At 42.2% G+C, this 24,461-nt stretch overlaps 1 protein-coding gene and 1 long non-coding RNA gene across 7 annotated transcripts; one reads left to right on the top strand and one right to left on the bottom strand.

Annotated features, from left to right (window-relative positions):
• Positions 1 to 1,093: 1,093 nt before the first annotated feature.
• LOC310705918 lies at positions 1,094 to 20,718 on the top strand. 3 transcript variants are annotated; one of them, XR_014525522.1, is made up of 5 exons: positions 1,094 to 1,174; positions 9,342 to 9,424; positions 13,938 to 13,985; positions 19,785 to 19,860; positions 20,605 to 20,718. It is a non-coding gene; the product is annotated as an uncharacterized lncRNA (long non-coding RNA). The 3 variants fall into 3 exon arrangements; XR_014525523.1 differs by having other exon boundaries at positions 19,785 to 20,718; XR_014525524.1 differs by lacking the exons at positions 19,785 to 19,860; positions 20,605 to 20,718 and having other exon boundaries at positions 13,938 to 14,237.
• On the bottom strand, positions 9,589 to 24,333 carry SFT2D2 (SFT2 domain containing 2). Of its 4 annotated transcripts, XR_014525517.1 has the most exons (10): positions 24,035 to 24,298; positions 20,734 to 20,820; positions 19,291 to 19,376; positions 18,763 to 18,844; positions 17,380 to 17,415; positions 17,233 to 17,291; positions 16,024 to 16,053; positions 14,421 to 14,479; positions 11,514 to 12,956; positions 9,589 to 11,479 (listed from the first exon to the last, which is right to left on the bottom strand). XR_014525517.1 is itself a non-coding variant. In XM_083500882.1 (9 exons), the coding sequence occupies exons 1-8, from the start codon at positions 24,095 to 24,097 to the stop codon at positions 14,440 to 14,442; spliced, it is 483 nt and encodes a 160-aa protein (XP_083357008.1). In that variant the 5' UTR covers positions 24,098 to 24,333; the 3' UTR covers positions 9,589 to 12,956; positions 14,421 to 14,439. The 4 variants fall into 4 exon arrangements, 1 of the variants encoding a protein (XP_083357008.1); XR_014525519.1 differs by lacking the exon at positions 16,024 to 16,053 and having other exon boundaries at positions 14,421 to 14,502; positions 17,229 to 17,291; positions 24,035 to 24,297; XM_083500882.1 differs by having other exon boundaries at positions 9,589 to 12,956; positions 24,035 to 24,333.
• Between the last annotated feature and the right edge of the window lie 128 nt (positions 24,334 to 24,461).

The raw sequence follows: 24,461 nt of genomic DNA, 5'->3' as shown, positions 1-24,461 counted from the left end.
GTCTGTAAGAGAAACATGAGGAATGGGGGGGAATTAAAACTCAGAAATCATCTTTCTCAATTACTTGTTCAGTAACTTCCTTATAAATTATGTCTGGATCTGTTTGCGTGTCGAGGTCCCCAGGGCCACCCCAATAACTCACACATCACACAGAATTTTTGTTTAAGGTTTTTGGCATAATTTTGGCCACAACTTTATTAAAATACAAAAATGTGAGTGGTTGATTAGGCATTGGTTGAGACTATCTGCCCCCACCATGGGGGACAGACTGACATTCCGCACGATGCGAAAGTCAGAAAAGGGGAATACACTTGGGGGTAGCGACGGAGCAGGGAAGCTGCCCTCACCCCAAATGCAACCAGGAGCTCATTGCTATGGCCCGAGCCCCCTTGACAGAGTGGACAAGCAATAGTTAGCCCCTGATTCCTTTAACTGAATCCCTTGCAGCAGCAGCATTAGAGGGGCAGGCACAGCCAATCCATGCCCCTCAACCAACCAAACCATAAACCAATGCCTAACTGCAACCTTACAAGTTGTGATGATTTGCTACGCAGTAGGCAAAAACCAAATGGCCCCAGCCAATCAGCCAGATGGACAAAATTCCTACCGGGCCCCTGCCCCAAGAGCAGACAACCCCATGACAGGCATAGCAAGGTCAAAGCGAACAACCCTAATTCTAGGGAGGGGGGGACGGGCAATCCGATGCACAGGCAAAAAGAGGAAGCCCAAGCCTCGTGCAAGGAGTTTTAAGATTTCTGGCTGTCAGTCAACAAATGGCAACATTAACTTCTTCCCAACAACAAGGGAAGCCCCAATCGCATCAGTGGCCAACGATCAATTAGCCCACCCCCAACTTTGGAGTGTCCTGGCAGCCCCCGCCGCAACACGTGCTCTCCATGAAGGAGAACACGCTTTAACATCACAATGTGCTTTCACCAAAACAGCCAGCCATGATTGCAGAAGCTAGCATGCATTATGACCAGGGCAATGTTTTCTGTTTCTAATAAAGAGTTAAGAACCCCACTTCTGGATCTCCTTTGTCCAGGATCCTATTATCATAGGGCCAATCAGATGCCTACAGGAAGTCTGCAAACAGGATGTGAGTCCCCCAGAAACCAGTACTCAGAAACATGCCTTGTCTGATGCTGAAGGCCATACTCCACCATCGTGACTGGTAGACACTGATAACTTTATTCTCCATGAATTGCACATTTAAAACACATGGCCTCCACCTGCTAAGGATGCTGGGAATTGTAACTACATAGTCCTCAAGATTCTTGGGGGGGGGGGTCATATGCTTTGAATATATGGTGTGTGCGCAGCCCAAGTAGTCATCCAGACCCTCCAAGTGTCCCGATTTTCCAGGGACAGACCTGGATTTACAGAAGCTGCCCCATTTTCTGATTTGATCCCAGAAGGTCCCGCTTTTCCTTGAGACATTCCTATTTTCGCCATAGAAATGTTGGAGGGGATGGAATAGGACGTCCCTATTTTCATCAGAGAAATGTCACTACATCATCAATACAACTGAGAAGGGATTTGCTTACCAAGCTCCCTTTCCGTCTCTCTTACAAACAACAACAACTGCATTTAAGCACATTTCAGTACCAAAATGGTTCATCTGATGCATTTATTTAACGCTGGTTCCAGGTTCCGAGAGGCACTTGGGCACGATATTCTCAGATACCCAAATGCCCCTCCTTGCTATTATCATTGCTGTCCATTCACCCTTTAAGCCCATACTGACCACTAAGACAGTTACACAAAACCTTTGATAGACCTATCATCCATGAACATTAACCATCATAGTTAAATGAAAACAAAGTGTTCAGAGGCACTATAGCCTCAAGGAACAAACAAGGCTGGCCCTAACATTAGGTAGAATGAGGTAGCCTCCTCAGGCAGCCCGCATGTGAAGCAGAGGCAGCCAATATGTGTGTCCCATACTGTCCTTTACCTCAGCAGCAAAATATCTAGGGCTTCTCAATATTTTGTGTTGACCCTGAGAGATTTCAAGTTTCAGGTTCAGTTCTGGTTTACTAGAAAACATATATTTGAGGCAGCAATCCTATAATATTCTATGGAGTGATGCTCTTTTGAGCCCAAAGTTGTGAACAAGTATGCTTAGGAATGTACTGTCAGTTTGACCTAATTTGTGGGGTTGAGAACAGATTCCGTGTAACCCCCTGATTCTAACCATATTCATTTTGTCAACAAACAATGTAAATCAATATTTTAACAAAGTTCTGGGTGGATTTTGGCAAAAATCAGCTTGGGTATTCATGCGCTCTTTCTGCCATGACATCAGACCTGTGTGTGCCCCATCATATATGAGAAAAACACACATGACCATTTAGATGTCATGAAAACCCATCACTAATTGCATAATGTGCACATATGTTGAATGGGTCGCCACTTTTTGTTTTAATGTTTATTTCATTAATGTGTTTTTGGCTGGCTTTGCATTTTGATGTTAAGTCTATTTTGGGGGGTTCTGTTGTGAACTGAAAAGCAGGGTACAAATTAAAATAAAGTAATTTGTGTACATTTGTCATACGTGTTGTAAAACACATAGGTTATATAGATAGATATCTGTGCAGGAAAATCACATCCAATGGAGCCCTTATAAGTTACAATCTTTCTGAAAGAAAGTTCTGTATCTCTGAGGGCCAGTGTGGTGGGGGTTAGAGTGTCAGACTAGGATCTCGTAGCCCAGGGTTCAGATCCCCTCTCAGCTATGAAGCTCACTGGGTAATCTTGGACCAGCCATGCTTCTCAGCCTAATCTACCTCACAGGATTCTTGTGGGGATTAAATGAGGAGAAAGAGAATCACAAACACCACCTTGAGGTCCCTGGAGAAAAGATGAAATATAAATGCAATCACTCAATCAATAAGACTGTGTACTCCTAAAGAAAATACTATTCCGGAAGATGGTGAATGTTTTAGTTCTTTCGACTTTCTGCTTATTCATTAACATCCATCAGCTATGTACACAGCACTCAGATATTCCATCTCCAAATCTACAGAAATAGCAGCTCTCGACAACCTCTGAATTCTGGAAAAGGGTAAATGGGGCAAGTTTGTTTATATATCAAGAAAGACCAGCATCTGTTCAAAGAAGTATTTGGGTACAATCCACTGGCAAAATATCCTGCCCAAGCACCACTCAAGCAACTGGGAGCTGTGAATTAGTGCTACTACTCCCTGCTCTCGTTCAGTCCCAGTCAATGGGTCTTGCTCAGGAGAATCCCCCCAGTGAGTTTTTGAATAAACTAAGTGCACGGTTAAGCTGCTGTCCCATAAACAGTTCTCTTCAACCATCGCTTCCTCTAAGCAGAAGATAAGACTCACCTGCCATTCTTCGTGACAATCATCTCATTAGTAACTTCTCTGAATCTCTGCCATAGTGCAGCATCCTCTAAGACAACCTGGAGCTGTTTTTCGGTGGGGTCTCCTTTGTCTCTGCCAGCTTGGAGCTCGTTCTCCACCACATTGAGCAGCCTGGAGACAGTGCAGTCACTGTGTTTCTTGCAGCCCAAATCAGTCATGGTGACTTTAATGTCAGAAACTTCTCAGATGACTTAAAAAAAAAAAGCAGCAACAACAACCCCACAGATCTGAACCTAAACCAATTAATTAGCCACAGTGGAACAAATGTGCTCACCTCAGCCTTTTGCCACAGACTTGCTCTTCCCCCCACTATGTCCCAGCAGGAGGATGACACCTGTGTGTTAAGGTTTTAACATGCACACACAACCATTTTCTAATTACTGACTGTCAGGTGGGAGACAGCCTGATTAGGCAATTGGCTGCCTCTGAAGAAGAATCTTCCATTCAAATCACCAAGCTTTTATCTTTTCTGAGGAGGGTCTAATTATTCTGCTCAAGAACTATATTTCCATTAATGAAAATGGTTTAATGCCTCAACTGCAACAGTGAATGGAAAGTGGGTCTGTGCAGATGCAAATTCCTGCTAGAAATGGGAGAAGTAACAGCATTCAACAGCAATCGGTGGGGATATTACTTGATGGATATACAAATCTGGCCATTTACCTGTTATATATTTCTCAACAGCAAATCCTCTGCTCAACATCAGACCATACTTCCTTGAAACTGGAAAATAACTTGTGCAGGTTTACTGTATTTGAGATTAAGGAGCTAATTCTGGGGAAGGAAATGAAGGTGGGTGAGGAGAAGGGGTGTGATTAAGTTTTCTCAAAAGAATGCTAATACTTTCTGTTCACACCCAGCACTCAAAACTGAGAACCAGTTTACGCAACCATTCATAGGAGCCCACTCCTAGGGGCTGTGGGGGCTTCAGATATTTGAGGGGGCTGGGTCCCTGCTAAGTTGATGGGCATTCCCATTCAAATGGTGTGTGTGCACTGCGTCATGTGATCAATTATGTGAGGGGCAGCCTTACCGGGCCCCCAAAATATTTTATTCAAGTTGGTACCCCTGCAACCACTTGTTCCATTTCAGAGTGCTTTTCTTGCCCAGATTGCACTTTGCAGTCTCGCAAAGGGATGGTCTTATAAATTCATCATGCTTACAAAACTCAGTTTGGCGATAAATCGTCTGAATCCCCTGAATAACAGCTTAAATATCTAGGGCATTTTAGTTGAGAAAAAAGGTTGATAAGAAGGGACATGATGGGAGCATATAAAACTGCATGTAGTCAGCAGTATGGAGAAAAGGGATAGGGAAAACATTTTCTCCTCTCATAATACTCTCATAATACTGACGTAGATTGCTTTACAAGTGGAATAGTCCATTAACTAAGGGTAGTTGTACTCAGAACAGTCCTTATTAAAATTAATGAACCTTAGTCATGTTAATTGATTTCTGTGGGTCTAGTTGAATTCTAGTTGGATACCATCCTAGACTTTGAAGGATCTACTGGCCAGTGTAAAAATATTATTGTAAGTGTTCATTCTTGAGAAAGCGTGTTTGGGGAAGTGCGTGTTTGCTTTATAGGTAAACATTGCACACCATCATGTTGTATTCCTTGATTTTGGAGAGGGTGTCAAATGCTGACTTCTAACTGAATTCAGTTTTGTAAAAAATATAAATTGAGCTGGAGAGACTTGGACTTTGTATCTGATCAGTAACTAAATTCACTGAGTAATCTTGGACCAGTCACCCTCTGAGTCAAGCGTAGCCTACATAACAAAAGGATGATGTGTAGGCTAGACCTATCTCCTAGGCTTACAACAAAAAGCACTCTGGCGGGTCATAGAATCATATAGAGGTGGAGGGGAACCCAAGGATCATCTAGTCCAGACATGTCCAACTCCCAAGAGACTGCGATCTACTCCCAGTATAAAAAAACTGGCAATTATCTACCCATTGTCACTGGAGAGAGGAGGCGTGTGCGTGCAGTGGGTGGATTGCCCAGAGTTGTTGAGCTCTTTTTTGAGGGAGGATTGCACAGAGATCTACCGGTAGATCGCAATCTACTGGTTGGACATCCCTGATCTAGTCCAAACAGCCTGCATATCATGACATCATTGCTCCTGCTGAGAGCTGCACGCTCTCATATTAACATTGGTTAAAACACATGGTGCCAGTGATTAGTGAAGCAGTTAGCGCTTCAGTAAACTATTGGCTAAATAAAACATAATGGAACAGGGTGGAAATTGCAGAATATTCTCCTGTATACTCAGTATACTCTGCTGAGAAATGGGAGAAAACATAGTTTTCAAGATGCTTAGTTCACCTTCATAAGGGAAGATAAATTCAACATCAATATTGCCAGATTCATTTAAATTAGCATGGTTAATTCTTGGCAATTTTATGATAAGCTATAAATTATGGCAATTATATATCTGAATATGGTACTTGAGGGAGATAATTTAGCCTTGCCACACCTGATTTCCATTGTACAATAGATCAGTCAAACCTTGGTTCCCAAACGACTCCATTTGGAATGTTTTGGCTCCCGAATGCTGAAAACCCAGAAGTAAATGCTCCGGTTTTTGAATGTTTATTGGAAGCTGAATGTCTGACGTGACTTCCACTTGAGTGCAGGAAGCTCTTTCAACCAATTGGAAGCCGTGCCTAGGTTGTCGAACATTTTGGAAGCCAAACGGGCTTCTGGAACGGATTACGTTCAACAACCGAGTTTTGACTGTACTGGGTGGGTGAAAAGCAATCATTTGGCCAAAGACTGAAACCTTCCATGCTTTGGAAAAGTAGTGTGTGGTTTGACTGCTCAACCATACTTCTCTTGGCTTCCCTGAACTCTATGAAAATTGAGACCTCTTCTTCTGCCATTTAGCAACTATCACCTTAGCTATTAGGCGCTGATGTGTACCAGTCCTGCAGTCTGCCTCTCTCAGCCACTAGAAACACGGTTAATTGGCCCTTTATCTGAACTGATCCCTGCAAAAAGCAAAGAAAAGACTAATCTTTCCTAAATCACGTAAAAGTCCAATAATCTCCGATGGTGTCAAACCCTGATTAAAAACACCAGCAAAGCAGCTGTCTTTTTGTCCTTCGTAATTATGACTTGGCATTGTATGTCATGGCTGGGTGGGTATTTGGTTTCCCCAGGCTTCTGGAACTGAACGTACAGGGAAGGGACGGCATTCAAACAGGACGTCTGGGAGATGGAAAGAATGAGCTTGTTTCTTGCAGATTTCATTTGATCAAGAATGTCTCCTCTTTTTTTTTACATGCAGTATAAAAGTCTGTAGGAAAAAACAACTATCAAATATCAGACAAGGAGGGGGAAAGACCTTTCCATCTTCCCCCCAACCTTGCATGATGTGAGCAGGTACAGTGGTACCTCAGGTTAAGTACTTAATTCATTCTGGAGGTCCGTTCTTAACCTGAAACTGTTCTTAACCTGAAGAACCACTTTAGCTAATGGGGCCTCCTCCTGCCGCCGGGAACTGTTCTCATCCTGAAGCAAAGTTCTTTACCCGAGGTACTATTTCTGGGTTAGCGGAGTCTGTAACCTGAAGCGTATGTAACCTGAAGCATATGTAACCTGAAGTACCACTGTATTAGCTAAAGGGTAGTTTTAGACTGAGCTTAATGAGCAAGTCAAGAAGTAATCTCAAGCAACGTCTAGGCAAATGTGCACACTGGTAAACCTGCACAAGCAATGTTAATGTATAAAGCATTTATTAGTGATGACCGTTGCCTGTACCTGTTTGTAATAGTCTTTAAAATCAAATGTCACCATGCTTTGGATTTACAGTATTACTGGCAAATAGTTTGGCAAATGCATTGCAAAGACAGGGAAGCAAATTATTGGCGTTTCACTATGGCAATCTGACTTGCTGTGCAACCTTTATGGTTTCATTCTATGCATGTCAGATGATAGGATGTCCCACTCCTGCATGTTTATGCCAAAGGTGCACTATTATGACATTACACAAGTTCACTCATTTATCATGTGATAACCCAAAATAAGTTGTGTTTTTTTTTAACCAAGTCAGACCACTGGTCCATCAAGATCGGCATGCCTCTACTTCACTGACTGGAAGTGAGTCTCTAAGGTTTCAGCCAGGACTCTCTTACCTTTCTGCCATTAGAACTAGTAATAATTCATTTATTATACCCCGATCAACTGCCTGGGCTGCCTCAGCCACCCTGGGAAGCTTCCAACGAAAATTAACCCCCCCCCCCAAAAAAACCCACCCACAACCAAACAAACATCAAACGGTAAAAGCTTCATGAAATAATAATAAGAAAGAAAGCAAACATTATCTTCCATTCCATGTTCATTAAGAACCTTTCATATGGAAGGTTCTCCTTGTATCTGGTGTGGAAGCCACAATTAGTGCAGAACACAGTGGCCAGACTGCTCAAAGGTTACCAGCAACATGTTACTTTTTTGCTGAGAGAGCTGTGGTGGTTGCCCATGTGTTACCGTATTTTTTGCCCTATAGGATGCACTTTTTCCCCTCCAAAAATGAAGGGGAAATGTGTGCGCGTCCTGTGGGGCGAATGCAGGCTTTCGCTGAAGCCTGAAGAGCGCGAGGGGTCGGTGCGCACCAACCCCTCTCGCTCTCCAGGCTTCAGGAAACTCTGCGCAACCCTCGGGAGACCGGCTCCGAGGGTTGCGCAGAGCTGCCTGCAGTCCCCGACTCAGCGCAGCTCTGCGCGGCCACCGGGAGCCGGACGCGAAGTCCCGCCCCCCTCCTGATGGCCGCGCAGAGCTGCCTGCAGTCCCTCACTCAGCGCAGCTCTGCGCGGCCACTGGGAGCCAGGGGCGAAGCCCCGCCCCACTCCCGATGGCCGCGCAGAGCTGCCTGCAGTCCTGGGATCAGCGCAGCTCTGCGCGGCCATCGGGAGCGGGGCGCCAAGTCCCGCCCCGCTCCGGATGGCGGGGCAGAGCTGCCTGCAGTCCCGGGATCAGCGCAGCTCTGCGCGGCCATCGGGAGCGGAGCGCCAAGTCCCGCCCCGCTCCGGATGGCGGCGCAGAGCTGTCTGCAGTCCCGGGATCAGCGCAGCTCTGCGCGGCCACCGGGAGCGGAGCGCCAAGTCCCGCCCCGCTCCCGATGGCCGCGCAGAGCTGCCTGCAGTCCTGGGATCAGCGCAGCTCTGCGCGGCCATCGGGAGCGGGGCGCTAAGTCCCGCCCCGCTCCGCATGGCGGCGCAGAGCTGCCTGCAGTCCCGGGATCAGCGCAGCTCTGCGCGGCCATCGGGAGCGGGGCGCTAAGTCCCGCCCCGCTCCGCATGGCGGCGCAGAGCTGCCTGCAGTCCCGGGATCAGCGCAGCTCTGCGCGGCCATCGGGAGCGGGGCGCTAAGTCCCGCCCCGCTCCGCATGGCGGCGCAGGGCTGCCTGCAGTCCCGGGATCAGTGCAATTCTCCCCATCGCCACCCCCACAAGCTCGGGGGACAGCGGGGAGGCAGAGCGTGCCTTCCCACTGTTCCCCGACCTGGTTCTTCGAGCCCCGCACCTGGGGGGGGGATTTTTTTTCTTTATTTCCCCCCAAAAAAACTAGGTGCGTCCTATGGGCCGGAGCGTCCTATGGGGTGCAAAATATGGTATGTTAATTCAGAGGTGGACAACTTGGACCCAAATACCTGAAGGACCTCCTAATCTGGCAGAGGGCCTTCTCGGTAGGGGCACCCTCCTTTCAGATGTCAAGGAGATAAAGAATAAATTTAGAAGACATCTGAAGGTTGCCCTGTATCGGGAGGTTTTTAACACTTTATGTTTTTATTATGTTTTTAGATATGCTGTAAGCCACCCAGAGTGGCTGGGAAAACCCAACCAGATGGGCAGGGTATAATTAATTTTATAAATTTATTTATCTATATTAGTAGTAGTAGTAGTAGTAGTAGTATTCACCAGCTCAATCTCTGATATCTTCTGATAGGGCACTCTTGCTGGTCACCCATGCCCCAGAGATTCATTCATCCCTTATCTGGGGCTGCAAGCTTAAACTGAACTGACTACAAGGTAAAAGACTGTAAACAATTTCCTGTTCCCATTATGGTATATGGCCAACACTATTAAAATCTAATCCATTGTTCAAAGACAACTCCATAGCTTCAGTATCAAATTTCAGCTTTCTTGAAATGTTTTGCAGTGCTAACTTTATTTAAAAACGATGTACACATGTGTTGAGAAACCAGCTTTATTACAGAAGAGATAGTGCAGTAAGAGTAGTATAAAGTAGTAGTTTTTTTCTTAAGGCAGAAAAAAAGACCAGCATATACAAAAGGTACAATACAAAAGCCAACAAGAAAAGTGTACAAAAATGGAACATCCATTCAAGCTTTTTAAAAAATCAAAACCTTATTACAAAAGTCTCCATTAATGCAGTCATATTGCATGGTGCAAGTAGGCACTTTTTTGTTTTCCAAAAAAGTACATCTTAAAGAAGCCACCTTATATTTAGTAGCTGAAAGGCCTTAAGCTATGACACTGACATATTTGTAGTTAAGGCCAAGACTGGGTTCATCTAAAATAGTGTTGTAACAAGTGTGAACAAGCTACTGATTAATTTGAGAAAGTGACCATATACATCTAGGACAAGAAGAATAAGGAACTAAATCATTTCCATAATGTGAAAAAATGCTTTATGCCAGAACACAAAGGTTAACTATAGCAGAAATTTAAAATTCAGTATACAGATGATTTTAAAGTCCCGGAAAATAAAAATGTACAAAGACAGTGACAGCTATGTCTTACCACCATAATCCACATTTAGCAAAGGTGCCAGTAAATAAAAATCAATGTCATGATTTGAATATTTTTAACTACGTCCAATGTTATCAAGTGACTTAAAATCGGACTGAATTAGTTAAAAAAATATATTCAAATCATGACAAATATTCAAATCATAACATTAATTTTAACATTTGAATAAAAACCCGAATCTTTAATATAAATGCAGCAGCAGTGTCAATATTAGAAAGGTACTCAAAGACAGATTTTAAATAGAAAAATTACAACTAGAAAGTATCGGTACGAATATCTGAAATGCATTCCGTAATTAAATATTGCAATATGTTAAGAGAAGCTGCTTTAGAAGAGATGCAGCACTGAGGGCTTATGTGTCTCATTCTGCTAAATATACAACTACTGATCCTACCCCTTTCCATACTGAAACCAAGTGCACTAATAATCCAAATTTAATAAATGGATTTCTGTAAAAAGGAACTTTATCCCTATAAAGTAAACCTATTACTACAGCAAGGAAAGCTTGACAAAACTGCTCAAGTTCTTCTTTTAAATATTTGCAAGTTCCAGCGGTACACTAGCATGGCATTTAACATCCGGAAAAAACCCTACATTACCATTGTGCAACATCTGCAATTGGGGGTGAAGACCCTCTAAATCAAGGAAGTTTTGAGAATTTTAAAGAATGCACAAGCACCATTTTACCAGGGGAAAATGTGAAACAAAGGTTCCAGCTTGTGATGTGCACATTGCCTTCTACACTTTGGGGAGCAGGGGCAACAGACCTACTGTCTGTCTCCAGCCTAAAAAAAGCTAGCTGGTAAGAAGATCAGAGCTGGTATTTTAAAAAGACCCAATAGGATTTAAGACTCCCCTGTACAGAAAAACCAGACCCTCCAAACTCTGAGAAATGAAGGGCAGAGTTGTCCCCCTGCCACTTCTCAGCAATGACTGTGCAAGTATTTCTCCAGTACTGAGCTGCCAAGCCCAGATGCTGAAGGATCCCTGTCCCTTTTAAGAAAATTCTGCCTGGCTCCTTAGCTTACTGCAGTGGTGTGATGAGAAAAGCCACACCAGATGAAATTCTGCCTTCTGTGCAACAATAGCTGTCTTAGGGTGTGACTGGCAACCCTGTGCCTTTTCGCCCTATGCATAGATGACTAATAAATCAAGGCTGCAATTTTCCACTTGCGCACTGTAAATTGGTGGACTACTCAAACCAAGAAATTTCACAGACGTTCATTTTTATAGCTTACTGACATCAGAGCTGCAGTTCTAGAATCTAAAAAAAATTATAAAATCCTCATAAATACCTAATTTTGCAAATCTCTAAATGTGCTTGCTTGGCAAAGCTGCACAGTACAACTAAGCTTCCTAAAAACCCAGGTTATAAATAGTCAATAATATCCTATGAAAACGCTATAGAAAAAGTTTTAGACAAGATTAGGGTGAATTCTGGTACTCCAGAGTTGTTCAAGGAAATTTCTGTGCTCAGATACGCAAGTGCTAGTCTCTGCCCAATGATGGGAGAAAGCAGAATAGGAGGTATACTAGATTAAGACGGTCAGTCCCAAAAGCCACTACAGCAAAGAATTTGTTCAGTGGCTCTTTTCTTTTGCAAACAACACCTGCACCTTCAAGGTTTCCCAAAATGCTCTAAGACACAAGCTTTAGGATAGCATTAAAAAAGGACAAATTACTCTCGAAAAACTGTACAAGTATTTCTTTGGAGGGGAGAATACCCTTCATTCCTTCTTAAATGGAGACAAAAAAATCTAACTGCACCAGTTCAAGAAGTGGAATGCAGCAAAGATTCCCAATGTCTAGGTGTCTGCTCCAATCATTACATGATGTCCTACTAGGAAGCCAGAATGTCATGAACAGAAGTCCCTCCAACTGAAAGCAATCATCAGCTAGGCAGACAATGTAAACAGAAATCAAAACAGCAAGATTAAATAGGGGAAAGGGAATTTGAAAAACATGAGATGTTCCTCCTCTCCACAGTTGGGAGAGCTGTACAAAGTCATATTTTAGATGGATGTGGATGGGAATCTAGCAAAACCAAAGCAGCAAGAGTGGCAAATAATTCATGAGGCAATGTTAGCACTAAGGCAGAGGTCTTGACGTTACTTCAGAGACCATAAAAAGTAGGCAGTAAACTGCTTGCAGAAGTGGAAGGGCACTTGCTTGCTTTTATGATTCCCACTAGTATATTCGCTCATGCTGCTTCTGTTGCTGGTTGGACATTGAATCAATGTCTCGGTTATATTACAATAAGGAATCATGCTTGCTGTTCAATTAGAAGGCAGCTCCTCTTAAGTTCCCTTATACTGTATGATTGCAGGAGACAAAAAGTACTTTGGGACCCAAGAAATGAACTCTGAAAATCAATCTCTTTGCTATAAGGCCACAGTAGCCAGTGTGTAAGCTGTTCTTTGGACCCTGTAAATTAAGAATGTGTGACTAGTAAATTTAAATCCCACCTACTTTGCAATTACCATAATATCATTTTCACCAGCAAAACAACAAAATCTGAAGTTGACAATATTGCACCAAATGGACACAACAGCTTAGCTAAGCGAGTGAAAGGAATGTTTTGTTGCTCTTTGGGCTTCTTATCACAAAACTCATTACCCTTGGGAGAATACTTTGTAGCTTTGTCCGGTGATTCACAGGTTCACTTAGCAAAATTAATAGCCTTGCCCCTAGGAAGGTGTGTTCAGATGCAAATGCCAGATGACTGTGCAAACCTTCTAGTCCTCAAGGTCACATTTCAGTGTAAGGAAATGGTGCTTATCTTGCTGGCCTGCACAAAAGCAATGAATTATATTTTGAAATAAAGATGACACCTCTCAGTCAAAAGCCTTTACAACATTTACAACTTTACATCAGTCAGGTTGTATATTGTTTTCCTTTCCCAAAGCACAAGTTAAATTACAGTAAGACACTTTATAGCATGGGTAGGCAAACTAAGGCCTGGGGGCCGGATCAAGCCCAATTGCCTTCTAAATCCAGCCCGTGGATGGTCCGGGAATGAGTGTGTTTTTACATAAGTAGAATATGTCTTTTTATTTAAAATGTATCTCTGGGTTATTTGTGGGGCCTGCCTGGTGTTGTTACATGAGCAGAATGTGTGCTTTTATTTAAAATGCATCTCTGGGTTATTTGTGGGGCATAGGAATTTGTTCATTTTTTCCCAAAATATAGTCTGCCCCCCACAAGGTCTGAGGGATAGTGGACCGTCTCCCTGCTGAAAAGGTTTGCTGACCCCTGCTTTATAGGTATACAGAGGCTTCTGCACACAGAGAGAAGTGCTTATGCCCCCTCTACATCAGTGTTCCCCAACCTTGGGCCTCCAGCTGTTTTTGGACTACAATTCCCATCATCCTTGACCACTGGTCTTGCTAGCGAGGGATGATGGGAGTTGTAGTCCAAAAACAGCAGGAGGCCCAAGGTTGGGGAACACTGCTCTACATGACAGACCGGTCTTTATCTGCAGTCCCAGCAAAACTGTGAGTTCTGTTTATGCACATCTGCAGACTGGAGCGAATATGTAGAAAAGCCTTTTAAAATTGACAAAATATATGCCTACTCATAGCAATGGGTAATAAGACACACACCCCACTCCACCAACTTCTGGAGCAGATTTTGAAGGTGTACAGTGGGCTGCAGAAGTGAGAAGGGGGAAATTCCATTGCTCAAGTTGTACAAGTGGAACAGCAGCATAGAATACAACCCAATATGGGCACCTAAAAGACCATCTCACAATTAATTTCTCTTTCTACAGTGTGACATCAGCAAAGAGCAAAAATTTGGGACATCTCAGCAAATATAGGTAATCATTAAGCTGCCTCACTTCATCCAGAAACAAGCTCCAATGAGTTAGACTGTTTAAGACTGCAGCTCAAGTACTAACAGGCTGAATCTAGACATATCAAAGAAGAGATTCAGTTAAATGCGTTGTAAACTTCATACAGGGAAATCCCATTGGCGAAAAATGGGCCTCCACAGCGCCATCTGGTGCCACAGTGTTATAACGAGTATAAAATGCTTCACAAATGTAGTTGAGTCCTCAGTGTACAGGACAGTTTATATTTGTTTTATGGTTCTCTTTTGTAAAATCTAGATTTAAATAGATTTAAAAATAAAATAAAAAGCTAGCAATGTTTAGCTACTTAAGAGTATAGTCAGAGATTACTGCATTAAAAAGGAGGAGCTGGGGATATAACTATTTTACCACAATATTCCCCCCCCCCGCCCCAATACTTACCAAGTCGTTTGAGTCTCTGTTATGTGATACACACAGTGACACACTTCTTCACAGCATCCCTGCAAAAATAAAAACAAATACACTGTCCCCTTAAGTATTTGAATAAGCCGCACAAATATTTAAAATGTATAAGCAATGACCCTTCACAGCAGCAGTGATTTTTGACAAACAGAATCATCTTAGCACTGCTGGGTAAATTAACACTTGTAGTGGGACAGAAGCCATCCTCTTTACCGAATTGCAACTTCTCAAGCAGTTCAATTCTATTAATCTGAGTCTGAATAGAGACAATGGTTTCCTGTCCCACTATAGGTATGAAGGGTCACCATGCTCATTTTGCAAATGTTCTGCTCTAATTATATGGCCACTTCACTCAACAATGCTAAGGTGTTTTTTGTTATCACCAATCACTGCTGCTGTGAAGGGTCAAATTGCATACACAAGCTCTAATTCAACTGTCTCATAATGCATTTTTACCGTTTACATTCCACTGCCATTTAACCCTACCTTCTACATTAATCTCTTCCCTTTTCAGCAGTGGTGGTTAACCCACTAACTGTATATGGTGCTATCTGCCAATACAGTGGTACCTTGGTTCCCAAACAGCTTAGTTGTCAAACAAATCGGCTCCCGAACGCCGCAAACCTGGAAGCAAGTGTTCCAGTTTGCAAACGTTTTTCGGAAGCTGAATGTCTGACGCAGCTTCCGATTGGGTGCAGGAAGGTCCTGCACCCACCCAATCGGAAGCCGCACCTTAGTTTTTGAACAGTTTTGGGACTCAAACGGACTCCCAGAACGGATTAAGTTTGAGAACCAAGGTACCACTGTATACAGGTTTTGGGTGGCCTGCAGGGACTCAGCAACAATTCTGTGGCATCCAAGCCTATGTACAAGTGAGGATCACATTTCATCTGATGAAGCATATGCCATAATAAAAAACCTTAAATCTTTAAAGCACCACCAGACTTTGTTTTTTCTTGCAATAAACTAACATAGCTACCTGTCTGCAAATTGTTACAAAGACTTTCAACATAGATCTATGGGTAGTTTTGCCACAAACAAAAATATATAATGCTGCTACTCTCTGTTCCCACAAAACCAACATTTTCCATGAAAACTTGGTTCCACTCCTTAGCCCCTAAACTTTACTGTAACCAAAGTGAAATATGTATCTGAAATAACCTCACATTCTTTCCTTATTTGCTCCTGCCTCCACTTCCTCTGTTGTCTCTTTATATCAAATTATATATTTTAAGCCCTCAGGGCAGGAGCCTACCCTCTTGTACTTTCTCAAGTACAGTAATGGCACTATATAAACAATCTAAATGATAAATATTTGTTTGGGATTCATTAATCATAAAACACATTTCACGAGAGTGCTGAGCTTTCTATATTTTCAATCACGCAGCGCTATATCAACCCTACGAGTGAAATATTTCACCTCCTCTATTCAATCATTCCACATAGCAAGTAATCTCGAGAATACAGAGAAGAACGCATTAAAGGGAGATTGATTTTTCCAGCCATCCATATCACAGAAGAAATTCCCCTTTTATGTTTTATGACCTGGGTAGCTCCTGAAGCAAATGGAAGTCAAGATTACCTTGCATATGGTATGAAGGAAATGCTGTACCTAGAAGAGAGAGAAAAACACATATATTAGGAAGAACAGGCGCATACACACACACACTCTCTCCCACAGAGTGTCAATGGCAAGTCTGCATAACACATGACCCAAGCCAAGGGTAGTCTACCACATATTGTGGCTTGATAAGTGACTGACATATTAAAACTAGCATTTGCTTTCCAGTTTAGTTTTCCAACTATCCATGTCAGGATCAGTTTCCATCACCTCTCCCATCATTTCCACATGAAGTAGAGTCTCCTTCCGGGAGAAAGGTAGAATATAAGCTCATTTTCTCATTGTTAGCAACATCTGTGCACATGGAGACCACTTGTGAAAGAGGAAAGTGGCCAAATGTGGAAGATCAACAGAAGTTGACAATAGTTCAGCCGGGCCTTGGTGACTCTTGCTTTAAGGTAACTAACTAGACTTTCATAAGAAACTTTCTGTCCAAATGGAATCCCCAATGGCAATTGGTTGAGAAAATTTTAGGAGGCGGTGTACTTATGGACATTGGGCTCCATTATTGCAGTCTTTTTATAAAGATATGTGACAGAGAGGGTGAGGAAATAAACCCCTCCTGTTATACATATACACAAACCTATTGCTATTAATAAATAATAATAATAAATATAAAATAATAATAATAATAATAATCTCTAAAGCACCTAAATTTTTCAAAGCACTGTACATATATTAAAACTAGGGGATAGCCAGTTCTACTCAGTGTGCTCAGCATCCCCCACCCCTCTTTATTTCAGTTTTCCCTCCCGAGGACCACATTTTCCCCTGCCTGCCTCAATTTCTGCTCAGGACAACCTCACCATGCCTCTGTTTCATTAGACCTGCCAAAGAAGCCTCCCACAGTGCCAGGGAGAAAGAGAAGGAGGGAGAAGAAGTCACCACCACCCCCAGCAGGAAGGTGGAGCCTTCCTCTGCTGTTCTCCTCCTGCCACTCAGGTGACCCATCCAGGCTCTGAAGTGGATTCCTGCAAGGGCCAGTTTTCAAATCTCCATTCAGTCAGTGTGCTCCCCAACAGCTCAGGCTGCCTTCACAATGTTGGGGTGATAGACCAGTATAATTTTAAAATATTACACACACACACACACACACACACATATTAAATGAAGACAGTCCCTGCCTGCAGGCTCACAATCCAAAAGACATAAAGGGGGGGCATTACTTACCATGCTAAGGCGAAGAACTGCAAAATGCAGAAGATGAGGGCAAGTCCCTTATTGTGCCACTGAAAGAGGAAGAAATCATCATAAATCAAGCAAAGAAAATGTCATTAAATTTATATGCATAGTTACACCGGAGATTCAAGTACTTACCCAAAAAGCTGCGCAAAGAGTTAATATGAGGCATAACTAAAAGAGAGAAGACACAATCTTAAAATAAGCAAAACATTAAAATTGTAACTGAAGATGAACAGGTGTTTTTTTTTTTGTTTTTTTAGCACTGGACTACAGTGCCAGGCTGCAATCCTAAGCATACTTAAGTGGGAATATTTTTCTTCTTTTTAATCGTCTGGCTTAATTCATCTCTGTGCTAGAAATTGTCAGACTGCATGTTTTATGCTATTGTTATTTTATCATACTGCATTTTATCTTTTATGTTTATCAGTCACCTGGAGAACACAAATATTGGAAGGCCTTTTACTGAGTTAATTATTAGCAACAGTAAGTCCCACTGAACTGAAGTGAAACTTACTTTTGAGCACACATGAATAGGATTGCACTGTCAGTCTGCACATTTGACCCAATAGTACTGAAGTACACTATAGCTAATTTAAAGTAACCCAAGGATCAGCAATAGATGTATTTTGAATTTTCCAGGGAATTATGGCAACATTTTTGCCCCTACCTCATGACAAAAGGACCTGGTTTCAGCAATTTACCAAAAAGGACACCCCAAGTGTATCGAGTTGGGGTGTGCTTATTGGTACAGAACTTCCTAATTAAATACTCATACTCCACTTAATTAGCAGGTTATGTACCGATAAGGACACCCCCACACTATATAGTTGCAATGAATCAGAGGTCAATAAAAGCCCTAAGAATATGTCCATCCAATATATTTGTCAAACTATTTCCAGTATGTTATCCCAGAACAAAAAAAAAAAAAAGACAAAGCCCCCATCTCAAACATAGTAGCAGTCGTAACTAAGAAACATCAGTCCAGTTCCGAAGGAGCAGTCTAAAGATACACATTTGCCATGACAGCTAAATGGGATCATTAGATACACAGACACAATAGCCCTCCAGGTACAAGATGCTGGGGACATACGGAAATACAAGGTACCACTGTATACCCAAGGTACCACTGTATTTTGGAAATACCGACTACTGATATTTTACCACAAGGTACTTTTATATGCTACGTTTGCTTGTACAGTGGTACCTTGGGTTAAGTACTTAATTCATTCCAGAGGTCCGTTCTTAACCTGAAACTGTTCTTAACCTGAAGCACCACTTTAGCTAATGGGGCCTCCTGCTGCTGCTGCGCCACCGGAGAACAATTTCTGTTCTTATCCTGAAGCAAAGTTCTTAACCTGAAGCACTATTTCTGGGTTAGCGGAGTCTGTAACCTGAAGCGTATGTAACCCGAGGTACCACTGTATTTTAAAATTAAGCAAATTCCCTTAAAAAGAGCATTAACACTGATAGCCCTCTCAATTCAAATGCAAGTTAAAACAGAAAAGTTTTGTTACTTACAAGCATAACAGCTGTAGCTATCAAACGAGTGGGTTCAAACATTCTTTTCAACTGATTCATCGGTCCCATAAGAAAGACAGTGCTATAAGAAAAAATTATTTAACCCATCTGCTAAGAGCAAAACACACAAATGCACATTATACAAGCTTAAACTGCTACCATTACTGTATTGTAGGAATAATAAACAGACCATACTTTAGCCTCAAAGGTACTATAATCACATAGTATAACTCATAAGAGAAAATTAGGGAACACTCTATTGGAAAACAAGTAGTAAAATCATATAGTATTAAAAACAATACCGAAGCCATGCTAACAGAGTTAAATTGTTTCTCTGAACCCCAATCATAAACATGAGGCTGGGAATAAGAGTTGAGAGGGATACAATCAAAACATTTCGTTTGTAAAATATTTTGATGGTAAAATGGAAAAAGGAGAAAGATTATATATTTCAAGAATGAGCTGCTTAGTTCATTCACCTATTTGATATTCTGAGCAAACCTACTAATTCAAGGAAAGGAAGATTACCTTCCAAGAGACGCGATATTCCCCAGTGTGTAAAATACTGCAAACAAGATTAGCCCTTTCCTGGGAACCCATAGCAGACAAGTACCCTGGAAAGACAGACAAAAGAAGGAACATACACAGTCACTGTAAGGAAAAAAAAGTCTGTAAAAACAATTATCTGTAGAGAAAATGAGAATTTTGGTTGCTCTCATTCATTATCACATAAAATGTGTTGCCTTAAGTTTTCTTTTGTCAAAGCCTATTTTAAAAATAGCATATGTTACTATTATTTTACTTTCATGAAAAATCCTCTTAATATTTCATCTAAAAGCAATAATATTTCAAATTTAGATTTCATCAAGCTGCGAGTCATGCAACGTGATCCCAAGTTGCTTTCTGTAGTGGCTTCGTATTGATCAGATGTATGTGCTGTTGTTTTAAACTGCGCATACACGCTTATATATGCACATCTGTGTGTGTGTGTGTGTGTGTAACTGTTTTGTGTATGTTTTTAGTATCCTGCAATAGTGGGGAGCAAGGCAATCAACTGAATCAGCATTTAATCAGTCTTTTCCTTGGCATTCTGAACACGTAAGTAAGCCAGGCTCACCACACTGGGAAAACAAGAACTGCAGGCTGCATGTACCCAGTATCATGAAGGTTAGGTGTGTTAGCCAGGGCGATGACTGAATCCAAGTTTATGACTTGCCCATCAAGAAGGATTTGATATCCCAACTATGAATGAAAAAGAACAAATCACTGGCTTATTGTTGGTTGGTTGCTTGAAAGTATCCCTAAAGTATCAAACACCAGTCAAATTTACACAAAGGATATTAGAGAGATTATTGTTAATAGTCTTTCCAGACTTAGAATTTATGATGGTTTGGGTTGTATTTTCTCTCTGAACAAGAGGCTTCTCATGACAGTGCAGAAAACTTGCAACCAATATTCCACATCAAATTACATTTAGGTTGCAAAATTTACAAGGTGGCATCTAATGTTGTGAAATGGATTTCTGCTTGTACAACTTGTAGGGCTTCCCTTTGCATTTCTCCCTCTTTTGCACCCATAAAATCCTCCTCAGAAGGTCCTTCAACCCTCCAGAGAAAATTTGGACAACTCATAGGGGCTGCAGGAGAAAGAAGAGGAAGTACGCCTCCACAAAATTGGTGTCACCCGTGAACATTTACATTGGAGTAAACCCTAATCTACAGTAGGGCTTTTTCCACAGCAAGCATGTAAAAGATTGCACTATCTCAACTGATGTGAAAATATAAGGGGATAGATCGGTCACCGTGATTACTCTTCATGGAGTCAAAACTTATATTCCTTCAGCAATGATGGAGCTGAGTGCAATACTGAGCAGCTGGGGGGGGGGTTTGCCTTGCACTGTGGGAGATATTATTCAAGAAATCCAAACTTTATCCAACAAAAGCTGATGAGGTGGGGAAGGAAAGCTCTTACCAGAATGGAACACAGAACGCCAATAGCAAAACAAGCTATAAAGCCTTTCAGTCTCGTACTCCAGCTTAAGGAAGATGCATCAATCACCTGGAAATATATTTTTTTAAAAGAGAGTCTTATTAAAATTGTAGTGCCAAGGTTTTAAAAAGGCAATATGCAGCCAGTTGCTTTCATTTTCTTCCAGCAGCTTCACTACACGAGGAAACTTCACAAACATGCTTCTAACATCTTTGTGAAAAGTGCCTCGTCCTATCTGTTCTATGAACAGATATCACTTCCTCAATGTTAATATAAGGCAATATTCAATTTTCTTCTTCGACAACAGCTTCTATTAATCATCACTCAAGGCAACTTTGAGCATATTCCTTTCACATGTTCACAGAAAGCAGATACATTTCCCTGGCCATTAGCATTATTTCTATTCTAATATTAAAAACAAAGAGTGTATTGATTCCATTTCAACTGTTTCGCATAGTCAATGTTTCGTGCCAAGTTTATCCAAAGAGGATTCCGTTTTAAAAAAATACTAGAAAAGAATCCAACTTTTATAACAAATGTATTCATATAGTTGTATTATGTCTGATTCTACTCTACTAATTCCTCCTTATGACATAATATAGTTTTGAAAATACTATTAAGTTTCTATCAGCTATTGGAGTATAAATATTTTGTAAGCAAGGGCATTCCTGTAATAAAACCAGATTTGGATCATTTTAGTCATTGTTATAAAATCCAAGAATAGCAAAACAATTTAGTTTTTTAATCTATATAACATCAGTCAATTAATATGCAGTTGACTGAAATCCAAGCAGCTAAAACATGGAAACAAAAAAAAGTAGAATGGAACTGATCCTATGTTTCCAAAATATTTTGTTGTATTTGAATTTATTCATATATTTTGCAACAAATTATTTTGTTCAAAATTCTTGTATTTTGATAATAAATTGATGGAAAAAGCAAACTAAATTTAAACAAAGATCATCCTGGGACATAAATCAAGATTATCATACCCAACATGTCAGAGCATTTGCAAGTGATCAAAGAGCTTCAATTATCTAGTTGCAATCCTTACAAAAACCCTGTAAGTTACATGAGTGTTATTATCCATCAGATTGCAAACGGAAATGAGGGCTGAGGCTGAGCAACCGGCTTGCCTAAGGCTACTTGGTGAGTTCATGGCAGAGCAGAGATGAAAACCCAGGACTACCTGATATGGAGCAAAGTCTCTTAGCAGCCAGACTACATCAATGTTAACTTAGATACTTCCAGATGCAAACTTCAAGGTTGCTGGTTTCCCTCAGGGATGTTGTGTTTTCCCAGCCCAAATGTGTTTATTAACAATGGCATTCAGAATCCCCTGTCAGAGGTGAATTCCTTGCTGCTGAAACTACAGCACAGCACTGTGGTTGTGCAAGTGTCATAGGTATATCACTAGTGATAATGACAACTCTCTCCACAAACAAACATGATAAGCCTCATATTGTGAACTTTATATTACTGATCTCCTGATGCACTTATGCAATGCCCTTTAAAAATAAAATGAAATGCAGTACAACTATCCCACCTTTCTAACGATTTACATTACTTTTAAAGTCACTTTGAATTTTAAAAGATTCCCTTACTCTTGATATGCTCTAACACCGGCCCAAAAAAGAAAAAGGTAATTAAGTATTCATCAAGCTGTTTACCAAACAAACAGAGCACACTAGGAGCAGGCCTATCTCCCTACAGCAAGATTAGTCCTGTTAAACTGGGAATAGAATATCATGCTACATCTGCCAAGCTAGAGTAAACAGCACAAGTAGCGGCAAGGATAAGAACCACAGAGGATCCAATAATTTTTCACCACTCATCCCACCATTCTAAAAGGCCCCCCCCCCGCCCAATTAAGCCTACATTTATTGTGTTGAATTACTCTGGGGAAACAGCTGGTGCCAAGGGTTGCATTCAGAGCTGACTTTGTACTAGCAGAATGCACTTCCATTTATGCAAGAAACGGCACCTTTGTTGGAAGAAAATGCTGTCCATAGTATTTTCTTTCTAGGCCCCTATCAGTTACACAGCAAAACCAAAACAGGTTTTACTTATGGACTTCACCAATCAGTATTGATTTAATCTGCATTAATTGGTCAACTAAAGCTTGCAGGCTAAGTTTTAGAACATATCAAACAGTCACAAAGATACACGTTGAGACAGTGATGTTTCGCTTTCCATCTCCTTATGTTTTGCAAGTTCTACCCAGGGTGCCGTTAGTATGTAAACAATTATGACACAGCTTCCCTTTGGCCTTCGTCCCTTGAGCACAAAAGCAGACAGTACAAGAAGTGCCCTTCCGTAGCCTAGGATCATGTTCTCACAGTGGCCAACCAGATGTGCAATATTAACACACTAGCACTCTTCAGCTCCTGCTCTCTAGCAACTGGTATTCAGAGGCATGCTGGGTGTGATACTAGAGTAAATATATATCTGTCGTGATAAACAGCCATTCAGTCTGTCCTGTATTTTTCACTCTTCCTTCATTATATCAAAAGAAATGCATTTAAGCTTTTTGTAATACGCCAAGTGATCTGTTGAAAGACAAACCGGCGAAACCAATTTACGACTCTTTGGTCGGATGCATAAACCCCAAATTAATTTCTCTAGAACCGCCCTAACCTGGGTGAACTCTGTGCACCTATTAAGCACCTGCTGAATTACAAGCAAGGTGTGGGTTCGAGTCCAGTTCAGCAACAGTTAAGTACCAAAAGGGGAGGCAGCATTTTTTTCCCTTGGGTCAAATGAAGTGGGGCGAAGAGAGCTTTGAGCAGTACTGAGCGTGTACACTGTGCACAGGATGAGAGCTTGGATCCTGGGGTTTTTTTCCTGGAGCTTGTGACGTCAGATCCCAAACACCTGGGCAGGCAGGAAGGCAGCAATTAAACGAGAAGCATCAACACGCACCTTTGGCCAAGAGAGGGGAGAGAGAGCTGGGCGCTAGGAAGGGTCTCTCACGGCGCAGTTGAAAGCTCAGAAAGCCCCCCTGGGGCGGGGGAAGGTTATAGGCGACCTTCCTTCATGGGGGGGGGGGGGGAGAGAAATAGCACGTAGTTGAGGAAAGGTGCGGGGAGGAGAGGAATGGAAGGGGCCAAAAAAGGCCAAGCAACAACGACGGCCTCAGCTGCTCCCCTGAAACTGGTGAGGGGGGCTAAGCCCCTTAGTGGTGCGGAGAAGGAACTGGGGCAGGAATTGCTGAGGCGGACCGGGCGACAAAGCCAAGGAAAGAGCCTCCTTCATCCCACACTCCCCCCCCCCCCGGGTTTACCTCCGCCAGTGGCCCCGGCTCCTCGGCGTCCTTCCCGTTGAGAACCCGCTTCAGCTTGTCCATGACACTTGTCGCCCCTCGCCAGCTCCACTTCCCGACGCGGCTGCCTCCACTTCGCCGCCCAAGCTCTTCGGAGACTACAACTCCCAGCAATCAAGGAAGGCCGAGGCTCGCCTAGTTTTCCCTCAGCGCCTGGAGCAGTGCATCCTGGGATATGTAGTCGGGGGGGGTGCTTCCTCGCAGCTGCGCGCTGCAGAGCTCTTTCGACTACGCCTCCGCTCCTCTTTGTGGCATCCGAGTTTATGTCCAGTAGTAGGCGGGTTGCGCCGGTGTTTTTCCCCCGCCCCCCTTTCCTTCTTCTCTATGCTGATGGCTGTTATTTGCTAAATTTGTATACCGCCCCTCACGGGAAGATCTCAGGGCGGTT

Source organism: Podarcis liolepis (genome assembly GCF_965112155.1).
Source record: "Podarcis liolepis genome assembly, chromosome: 4".
NCBI lineage: Eukaryota > Metazoa > Chordata > Lepidosauria > Squamata > Lacertidae > Podarcis > Podarcis liolepis.
The sequence above is the reverse complement of the archived record's forward strand: the minus strand, read 5'-3'. Positions and strand labels throughout refer to the sequence as shown.